General features: G+C 36.9%; 1 protein-coding gene across 1 annotated transcript; it reads left to right on the top strand.

Annotated features, from left to right (window-relative positions):
* Window positions 1-7,243: 7,243 nt before the first annotated feature.
* On the top strand, window positions 7,244-10,325 carry LOC137618595 (uncharacterized). Its single transcript, XM_068348709.1, has 2 exons — window positions 7,244-8,266; window positions 8,537-10,325. Exons 1-2 carry the CDS (start codon window positions 7,366-7,368, stop codon window positions 9,541-9,543), a joined length of 1,908 nt encoding a protein of 635 aa, XP_068204810.1. The 5' UTR covers window positions 7,244-7,365; the 3' UTR covers window positions 9,544-10,325.
* Window positions 10,326-11,172: the final 847 nt, after the last annotated feature.

Below are 11,172 nucleotides of genomic sequence, written 5' to 3'. Positions count from 1 at the left end.
ATTATGATCAAATGTATCTTCTTAAAGCTGGTTGCAGACAACAGAAGCACCAATAGCAGGATAATTGGAGGACAGGAACAATAAACTATGTTATAAACAAAACTTTAATCTTACGTTAAACAAAATAATGAAAAAGCACTTCAAAACAACAATAATAAGCAATGCAAAGTGAATGGGTGAGTAAGGTAGATGAATCTCGTGGTGAGAACAATGTATTCTAACTAAACAATAAATTTGGGGTTACCTTATAACATGTAAGGTAAGAAAACAGGGATGATTTACAGCAGGAAGGTGAGTGTAAACAAAAGATAATGAGAAGAATGGAATGAAGATGGCGCTGAAATAAGGTGATGTATTTACAAAGAAAATGGAAATATATATATATAAAAAAAAAAAAAAAAAAAAAAAAAAAAAAAAAAAAAAAAAACTGATATCTCCATATGTTGTACATATGCTAACATATCTGATTTGTCTAAAGTATATTTTTCCATTTTCTTTGTAAATACATCACCTTATTTCAGCGCCATCTTCATTCCATTCTTCTCATTATCTTTTGTTTACACTCACCTTCCTGCTGTAAATCATCCCTGTTTTCTTACCTTACATGTTATAAGGTAACCCCAAATTTATTGTTTAGTTAGAATACATTGTTCTCACCACGAGATTCATCTACCTTACTCACCCATTCACTTTGCATTGCTTATTATTGTTGTTTTGAAGTGCTTTTTCATTATTTTGTTTAACGTAAGATTAAAGTTTTGTTTATAACATAGTTTATTGTTCCTGTCCTCCAATTATCCTGCTATTGGTGCTTCTGTTGTCTGCAACCAGCTTTAAGAAGATACATTTGATCATAATCAACAATCTTATACACTCGTAATAAGAAACAAGTGAATTTGGAAGTCTACCCATATGACTTCTATTTTGTTGTGTGAAGAGAACTACCGCCCATTATAAAGGGGTAATTGTTTGCACAGTGGTTCGTCACATAATAGTTGGGGGCCTGTCCGGGATCTGATGTGCAATCTGATGTGGGATCTGATGTGCGATATGATGTGTGATATGATTCATCAAATCTATATCAAGTGATTGAATCGTGAAAGAACAGTTCCAGTGATTATGAACAGTATCGAGTGTTGTGTTGTGGCGTACCCAGGATAAAGGACGACAGTAATAATTCCAAGGTAAGGTAGATGTCTCGTCTCCCTCTCATTAGACATTTATGTATAATATATGTCTGGGTAGTCATTTGGTTGTAAGAGGAACAAGTCACGCTTAATATAGTTAAGACTTAGGTATGCTGATTGTCCAGCTTCTAAACCACCCTTATTAATTGAAGATACCCCCAGTAGGTAGCTTTTAAAGTTTCGCCTACTCAAATCTCGTATCCCAGAGATTTCTCATAAAAAAAAAAATCTGAAGCCCTAAGATTTTGCCATTTCTTAAAATCGCCATTCAAAAGTGATATTTAGGAAATCAAGTCAAATTTCATTATATGTGATTTACTAAATTAAGTTTCATTATAAGTGAAATTTCCTCAATCTCTATTTCATTATGAAGTGATTTATTTTGTTATATGAATTTCGTAAGTGAAATTAGCCAATTTCCAATTTCGGAGATTTTCGTAATTCCAATCGTTATTTCTGGTCAGGAAATTAACTTGTAAATTGTTTGGTGTTAAAAGTACTATTTTGGTGTACAAATAACATTTACGTGTCGGTAAATGAATATTTAGATACTTGTGTTAAATTACTCCTGTTATATCTATTAAGCGCATACTACGTATTTTGTCCAGTTTGCGCATTATTCTGATAATCAATTACTTTAAACTAGGTGTTGACTGTTATGATAAAGTATCTATATAAATTAAAATGTAACATTGAAAAGTTATCGTATTAAGCTGGTATAAATTAAAAGGAAATGTAAACTAGAACGTGCTAATTAGGTATGTTTAAAGTAAAAAATACCTTTGCGTTTTAAAGCCTTGTTTACCGATTTGGTAAAATTGTTGTAAAAGTTTGTGATGTTAAGCGTGTCGTTGAGTAATTATGAAGTAGTTAGCCGCGTGCTCAAGATCTCGAGTATAAAGAAATAATTGTTCAGTCGTTAACTGTGAATAAAAGTTTTAATAGTATTATCGTAAGTTTCGCGAGACTTAATTTTGTATTTAAGCTATTTTTGTGTAAGGTGATCTAATCATATAATTTTTTAATTTTGTGATCTCTCGATCTTGTAATTTTGTGATCGCTATTTTGTATTTCTGTGATCGAAAGATTGTTATTTTGCGATCGTATGATCTTATACTTATTCTTGTAAAGTTTGGATTTTATTTTAGTTTGTACTTATCTTGCGCCACGGGCGACATTCAAAATGCCTTTCAACTTGCAACAATTTATTGTATCGCCACGGAATCATGTGGAATCTCTCACAGTTGCCACAAAAACTGACCTAAAGAATCTAGCTCGCCATTATGATGTACAGGTTCCCGCAACTGCCGTAAAATGTGTAATTCTCAGTCATATTTTGAACTTCCTTGTAGATGAAGATATTGTTCCAGAAGAAGAATTGGCTGACGTTCGAGCTCTAACAGTTACCAATCCAAATGGTGACTTGGATAAACTAAGTCTACAGCTGGAGTTGGAAAAGATGAAGATGCAAGCCGCAACTGCCGCCGCTGAGGTAGAAGAAAGGAAAGCCGCTGCTGCTGAACGAGCCGCAACTGCCGCCGCTGAGGTAGAAGAGAGGAAAGCCGCTGCTGCTGAAAGAGCTGCAACTGCCGCAACTCTGGTAGAACGAGAAAGAGCCGCTGCTGCTGAACGAGCCGCAACTGCCGCCGCTGAGTTAGAAGAGAGGAAAGCCGCTGCTGCTGAGCGCAAGGCTGCTGCCGCTGCTTCCCTAGAACGTATCAAGGTGGAAACTGCTTTGGAGCAACAAGAAAAAGCAAGTGAACAGAAAAACAAAGCTCTCCGTGTTAGGCTGCAGATTGAGAGAGAAGCGGCCACAGTAACAGAACGGGATCTGGCATTTATAAGACTGAAAGAAAAGGAAGAAGGTAAGCTAATTCCCGAACCCTTTGATGTGGGCAAGGTGCAGAAATTGCTGCCCACATTTGAAGAACGGGAACCTGATAACTACTTTTCTGTGTTCGAAGACACAGCCAAGAATCTCAATTGGCCTCAGGACAAATGGTATTTGATCATCCGGAACTCATTTAAAGGTAAAGCATTATCTGTATGTGCCACTATGTTAGAGGAACATGATTATTTCATAATTAAACAGGCAATCCTTGATGCTTATTCTATTACTGCTGAAGGATATAGGCAAATATTTCGTAATAGTCAGAAGCAAGTTCAGCAGACCTTTTTAGAATTTATGAATGGAAAGATTAAACAGTTTCAGAAGTGGGTAGACAAAGTAGATGTCAAAACTTTCGAGCAGTTGAAAGATTTAATAGTAATGGAGGAGTTCTTAAGGAAAATACCAGGTAGCATTAATGTGTATCTAAGAGAGCAGAATGAATCTGACCCTAAGAAAGCCGCTTTAAAAGCAGATGACTATGCTCTTATTCATAAAGTAGGTAAAACCCCATATAGAGAAACTAGACCTAAGGAAACTTGTACATACTGCAAACAAGAAGGACATCATATTTCAGAATGTCCTGATCCACATTGTGCAGCTTCATACTTAAAGAGAAAACCTAATCCCCCTCAATTCTCTCCTAAGCAAATGAATCTGCCCAAACAGGAACCAAAACCTAAGGTGGAGAAGAAAAAGACCTTCCATTGTGCATCACACGAGTCCCAAGCGTTTGCACCCTTCACTTGCTCAGGCAAAATAAATGGTAAACCTGTAACCATACTCAGAGACACTGGATCCTCTCAAACGATCGTCTCTCCTAAAGTAATACGACCTAAAGGTGAAACTCACAGGTATGTTGCAGTTAATGACTTAACCAGTAAGTCTATGTTGCCTCTCATTAATGTAAACCTTCATTGTCCTTATTTCTCTGGAACTACTGAAGTAGCTGTAAATCCAGAACTGTTACCATGCAAGAATGTAGATGTAATCCTGGGTAATGACATAGCTAACTCTGTTGTCTTAACAAACTTAATAGCAGTATCTCCAGGTGATGTTGTACAGGAGGAATGCTTAGCAGTGACACGAAGCAGTAAAAAGGACACCCCTACCGAATCGTCATCAAACCCGTTGCCAGTCTCTGAACCTATGGATTTCAACGAGTTGATGAGTACATATAAGATCCAACCTGATTCATTTAGCTATCAACAAAGGAAAGATGTCACTCTACAGCAGTGTTTCAACCAAGTGAAACCAAAGGATACCAACAAGTGTTCTTATTTTTATATTAACCCTGGATAGGTACGGTCCTCGGACACCCCTTTAAGGGTATACTCGGACGCGAACGACCCCGACCCCAAAAAAAATTCTTGAAAAATCAGTGTTTGCAGTAACCTTCTTTTTTCTTTTGCCAAAAAAAACTTCAATGAATGCTTAAAACAACTGTAAAGATAAATACTACTCATCTGCAGAAAAACTATTTATTATAAATATTTTAAAAAATTAAGTAGAAAAAAAAGACCTGACATAAAAATTCATAAAAAAAAAGTTTATACATATATACACAAATCCTTTTAGGAATTGATTCTTGAATGTTTAGGACACATCTTGATGTATTTTGGATGAAGTCAGACCCATGGAGGTGAAGATCTGAAATGAGAAAAAAAGGGTAACTTTTTTTGGCCAAAAAAAATTGTCCAAATTTCATGAATTTTTTTGGGTACCCAAATGAAATAGGAAGTGGCTAATTTTTTTACGGAATAAACATATGTTATCCTAAAATAGAAATATGTAAAAAAATCTTCATTATTTTGTAAATTACATTTATATCAGGGGCCATATCTAAAGGTAATTTTTTGAGTACTTGGAAATTTTGTAAAAAAATACATATATTTAATATATAATATGATATTTATGCAGGTAAAAATATACCAAAATATCACAAATTCTATAGGGAACAAGAATATATATAGATAGGGCAGCTTACGCTTCGGATATGTCCACAAAATGGCCGCCAACCACACTGACTCAGACTCCCTAATCTGCCACTTGAAATGTAAGAAGGGTATGTCAATTTCAAGGTGTTATTTACTAATCTAATTATTATTGGATATGCATAAAAATTGTATGGTGGGTTGCTGGATAATTGTCGATTATTTTACGACTATAAAATTAAAATTCTGACCCAAAAAATGTTTTTTGAAGGGAAATAAAATCGAAAAAAAAAATGTAAAACAATATTTTAGCTAAAAAAATTTGATGATTTTCAATAAAAAAAAAAGTAAACAAAATTTTCCGACAAATAAACATCTAGAGGAATCATTACTCTGTGATAGTTCCTTAGTACGTAGTAATTTTGAAAGAATTGGGAAAAAACGAAAAAATGGCAATCACCGGAAAATCGAACACATACCTATATATACGCCATATCTGGCTAAAAAAAAGATAGGCATGGGTAGCCAGATCATCTAGAAACACTTTCCAACACTATAAAAATATAAGTTTTGCGACACTACTTGCCAATTCCTTACGGTAACATGACTAAGCAAAAAAATGCAAAACAAATAAAAAGGGGCACTCGTGGAAAAATGGCCATTCTAATATACGGCATTTCAGAAAAAAAAAATTTCAGCCACGTGCTAGGCAAACCATCAAGGCATATTTTCCAACAAATAAACATATAAATGAAATATTACTCTGTGATAGTTCCTTAGTACGTAGTAATTTTGAAAGAAATGGGAAAAAACGAAAAAATGGCAATCACAGGAAAATCGAACACATACTTATATATACGCCATATCTGGCTAAAAAAAAAATAGGCATGGGTAGCCAGATCATCTAGAAACACTTTCCAACACTATAAAAATATAAGTTTTGCGACACTACTTGCCAATTCCTTACGGTAACATGACTAAGCAAAAAAATGCAAAACAAATAAAAAGGGGCACTCGCGGAAAAATGCCCAACATTCTAATATACGGCATCTCAGATAAAAAAAAAAGACATGCACGTGTTAGCCCAACCATCAAGGCACACTTTCTAACACATAAACATGAAAAAAAAATCAATAATATACGGCAATTCCTTACTACGTAGTAAATTTTTACAAATATTGAAAAAAAACAGAAATTGGCAACCGCAGTTAAATACCCAATATACCAATAACTACGTCGTATCTGACAAAAACAAAATCACGCATGGGTAGCCAGATCATCTAGACACACTTTCCAACATTAAAAAAGCAAAAGTTTTACGACACTATTTCGCAATATCTTACGGAAAAATGACTTGGCAAAAAAATTAAAAAAAATTAAAAAGGGACACTCGCGGTAAAATGCCCGACATTCTAATATACGACATCTCAGATAAAAAAAAAGACATGCACGTGTTAGCCCAACCATCAAGGCACACTTTCTAACACATAAACATGAAAAAAAAAATGAATAATATACGGCAATTCCTTACTACGTAGTAATTTTTACAAATATTGAAAAAAAAACAGAAATTGGTAACCGCAGTTAAATACCCAATATACCAATAACTACGTCGTATCTGACAAAAACAAAGTCATGCATGGGTAGCCAGATCATCTAGACACACTTTCCAACACTAAACAAGCAAAAGTTTTACGACACTATTTGGCAATATCTTACGGAAAAATGACTTGGCAAAAAAATGAAAAAAAATGAAAAAGGGGCACTCGCGGTAAAATGGTCCTCGTGGTGATGAACGACATTTTAACTAAAAAAAAAAACATGCACATGGTAGCCAAACAATCCACCAAGACTTTCCACAACTGATAACCTATACAAGTTGCACCATTCTACGACAATTTCATAATACGTAATAACTTTGATAATTATGCAAACTACCTCAGAAGGGTAAACTCGGACGCGATTGACCCCGACGCGTCTCAGAAATCGGGGAAGGAGTACAGCTACAGCAATGCACATCTGGACACTACTAGAGCGTGTAGGGGAGACACCTCCTGCAGGTCGATCACCCACAAATTCAGTCACAGGGGTGAGTCACGTGAGAAAAACCTGTTTTTTTTTTACGCTCGGGGTCGCAAACGACCCACCGTACCTATCCAGGGTTAATAATGATGTACTAATGAGAAAATTCAGGTCCAGCAAGAACAGTCATCTAGAAACCTGGAAGGATCTATTCCAGGTAGTTGTTCCTAAGGATATAAGACCTCTGATCCTAGAATTGTCTCACTCTGCTGACTCTCATCTTGGTATCACTAAAACATATGAACGCATCAGTCAAGACTTTTATTGGCCAAACATGAAGAATGACATTAAAGAGTACGTAAAAACATGTACAACATGTCAAAAAGTAAGTAGTCCTAATGTAAAAGTACCAGTTGCACCCTTAAAACCTATACTTGTGCCTAAAGAACCTTTCAGTAAGATCATAGTAGATTGTGTAGGCCCTTTGCCTAAGACAAAAAGGGGACATGAATACTTGCTTACGGCCTTATGCCCCACTACCCGTTATCCATTTGCAGTACCTTTAAGAAACATTTCAGCCAAGAACATCCTAAAGTCACTAGTGTCCATATTTACTGTTGTAGGATTTCCAACTGAACTACAATGTGATCAAGGAACCAATTTCATGAGTCATGCTTTTAAAACAGCTATGAAAGATTACCATATAACCCAAGTCTCATCCTCAGCTTACCATCCACAGACCAATGGAGCATTAGAACGCACTCACCAGACCATTAAAAATCTTCTCCGGAAATACATCCATAGTTCAGGTAACGAGTGGGATTGCGATTTGGAACTGATCATGTACATCATACGAGGAGTTCGAAATCAGTCTACTGGTATGTCACCTTTTGAACTACTCTTCGGTCGACGGCCACGAACTATCCTCAGTTCAGTCAAAGAACGCATCCTGAAGTTGGGAGATAATGAGGTACCTCTTTCCCAATATATTTCAGAACTCAACAAGAAACTTTCAGATCTTCACTCCATTGCCAAAACTAACTTGATAACAGCTCAAGAGAAGATGAAGATTAACTATGATAAAAAGGCTAAAACCAGAAGTTTCAAAGTAGGAGATGCAGTGCTGCTATACCATCCGCTTGCAGGCTCTCCCCTACGAGAGAAATACCAGGGACCTTATACCATCACTCAACGTATCTCGCCAACCAACTATATAATCGCCACTCCAGATAAGCGTAAGTCTACTCAATTAGTCTACATAAACCTCTTAAAGGCCTATTTGTCTCCCTCAACAGCTGAAAATAAAACGGTAATGATTACTAGTGCCATACCATACATAGATTGTCCTATGGATCAATTTACAGATGATCCAATAACTGCATCTTGGCAGGATTCTCAAAACTCAAAGATCTTGGAAAACTTATCAGACTATCTAAAACCCTTATCTGCATCAAAATGTAAATCTTTAGTAGCTTTATTCCATGAATTTCCTAGTATAACTTCAGATAAACCAGGCAGATGCACCATGCTAGATCATGACATCAAACTACAACCAGGTGCTGCACCCATTAAACAAGCTTTCTATCGAACATCACAGAAGAAATTGGGTATCATGAAAGAAGTGAACTACTTAGTAAGAGAAGGATTGGCAGAACCCAGTGCATCACCATGGGCTTCCCCATGTCTCCTAGTAGGAAAGAAAAATGGTAAATTTCGTCTTTGTACCGATTACAGGAAGATTAATAATTTAACAATTAAAGATTCGTATCCTCTACCAAGAATACAAGATATCATTGACCAAGTAAGTAATTCGACCTACTTAACCCAAATAGATTTGTTGAAGGGTTATTACCAAATTAAATTAACAGAAACGGCAAAGGAAATTTCTTTATTTATCACTCCATTTGGCTTATTTAGTTATAATGTAATGCCATTCGGATTAGCCAACGCACCTGCCACCTTCCAAAGAGTAATGTCTTTAATTTTACAGGACTTGGAAAAAGTATTTGTATATTTAGATGACATCATTATTGCCTCTGACACCTGGGTAAACCATATTCAAAAGATAAAAGAAGTTTTCTCAAGGTTGAAACAACATGGATTAACGATCAACTTAGCAAAAAGTAATTTTTGCAAAGGTCAGGTATCTTACCTTGGTCATCGAGTTGGGAGTGGTAAAGTATTACCCCATGATGCAAATATTAGCGCCATAACTTCTTATCCTGTTCCAACTACCAAACAGGAATTAAAAAGATTTCTAGGTATGGTAGGATATTACTCTAAGTTCAGTCCAAATTTCTCACCGTTCACAGGACCACTATTTGCTTTAACTTCTTCAAAAGTAAATTTTTCTTGGAGCCAGCAACATGATCAAATATTTAACCAGCTAAAAACTTACTTGTCATCTCCTCCTATATTAATGGCACCTAACCTCACCAAACCATTCTATCTCCAAACAGACGCTAGTGATCTTGGATATGGGGCATTTTATTACAGCATCCTGCTCCAATAACAGCCATAACAGGAAACCTGCCCCCACTAGCTGATCTGTTACCAGTCTCTTATTCCAGTGGACGATTTATGGGTTCCCAACTAAATTGGCCCACTGTGGAGAAAGAACTATTCGCCATCGTAGCTACCATCCAGAGATACGAGATCTATGTTGATGGACAAGACACGATCTACGTCTACAGCGACCACTCTCCTCTGTCGCATCTCCATAGGTCCACTACTCTCAACCCTAAACTTTTAAGATGGTCATACATACTGTCTGCACATAATATCCAAGTAATCGCCATATCAGGACGAGAAAACATTGTGGCAGACTCATTATCAAGGATAACCTCGGTTGATCCTCGGGAAATGGAAAAAAACAAAAACAAGGGGGGACTGTGATATCCCCATATGTTGTACATATGCTAACATATCTGATTTGTCTAAAGTATATTTTTCCATTTTCTTTGTAAATACATCACCTTATTTCAGCGCCATCTTCATTCCATTCTTCTCATTATCTTTTGTTTACACTCACCTTCCTGCTGTAAATCATCCCTGTTTTCTTACCTTACATGTTATAAGGTAACCCCAAATTTATTGTTTAGTTAGAATACATTGTTCTCACCACGAGATTCATCTACCTTACTCACCCATTCACTTTGCATTGCTTATTATTGTTGTTTTGAAGTGCTTTTTCATTATTTTGTTTAACGTAAGATTAAAGTTTTGTTTATAACATAGTTTATTGTTCCTGTCCTCCAATTATCCTGCTATTGGTGCTTCTGTTGTCTGCAACCAGCTTTAAGAAGATACATTTGATCATAATCAACAATCTTATACACTCGTAATAAGAAACAAGTGAATTTGGAAGTCTACCCATATGACTTCTATTTTGTTGTGTGAAGAGAACTACCGCCCATTATAAAGGGGTAATTGTTTGCACAGTGGTTCGTCACATAATAGTGTGTATAAGCATGTGTGTATGTACGTGCACATGTGCGTGTATGACTGTATGCATGTGTGCGTTTGTATGTGTACGTATGCGTGTGTGTGTGCACGTGTGTGTGTGTTTACGTGCGCGTGTGCATGTGTGTGTGTGCGTATGCGTGTGTGCGTGGTGTGTGTACGTATACGGGTGCGTTTGTGTGTACGCGTGTGTACGCGCACGTGTGTATGTACGCGTGTGTGTACGTGCTTGTGTTTTTGTGTTCGTATGTGTACGCACGTGTCTGTATGTGTCTTTGTGCGAGTGTTTGTGTGTACCTGCGTGTGTTTGTGTGTTCGTGTGTGTACGCGTACGTGCGCTTGTGTTTTTTTTATGCACACATGCGCTTGTGTGTGTACGCGCACGTACAGTTGTGTGTGTGTACGCACATGTGTGTGTACGTACATGTGTGTGTTTGTGTGTACGCACATACACGTGTGCGTGTGCTCGCGCATATGTGTGTATGCATGTGCGCGTGTGTGTGGACATGCATGTGTGTGGACATGCATGTGTGTGTGTATGCGCATGTGTGTGTGAACTCGCATGCGTTTGTGTGTATGCGCATGCGTGTGTGTATACGCGCGTCTGTGTATGTACGTGCACGTGTGTGTGTGTGTGTACGCGCGCGTGTGTGTGTTTGTAGGCACACGTGTGTGTGTG

This window comes from Palaemon carinicauda, chromosome 25 (assembly GCF_036898095.1).
Source record: "Palaemon carinicauda isolate YSFRI2023 chromosome 25, ASM3689809v2, whole genome shotgun sequence".
In the NCBI taxonomy this organism is placed as follows: domain Eukaryota; kingdom Metazoa; phylum Arthropoda; class Malacostraca; order Decapoda; family Palaemonidae; genus Palaemon; species Palaemon carinicauda.
The sequence above is the reverse complement of the archived record's forward strand: the minus strand, read 5'-3'. Positions and strand labels throughout refer to the sequence as shown.

Coding starts and splice junctions, on each gene's coding strand:
- LOC137618595 (XM_068348709.1), top strand. CDS start 7,366: ATGAAGAATGACATTAAAGAGTACGTAAAAACATGTACAACATGTCAA. Junction 8,267..8,536: donor AATCGCCACTCCAGATAAGC/GTAAGTCTACTC, acceptor GTATAACTTCAG/ATAAACCAGGCAGATGCACC.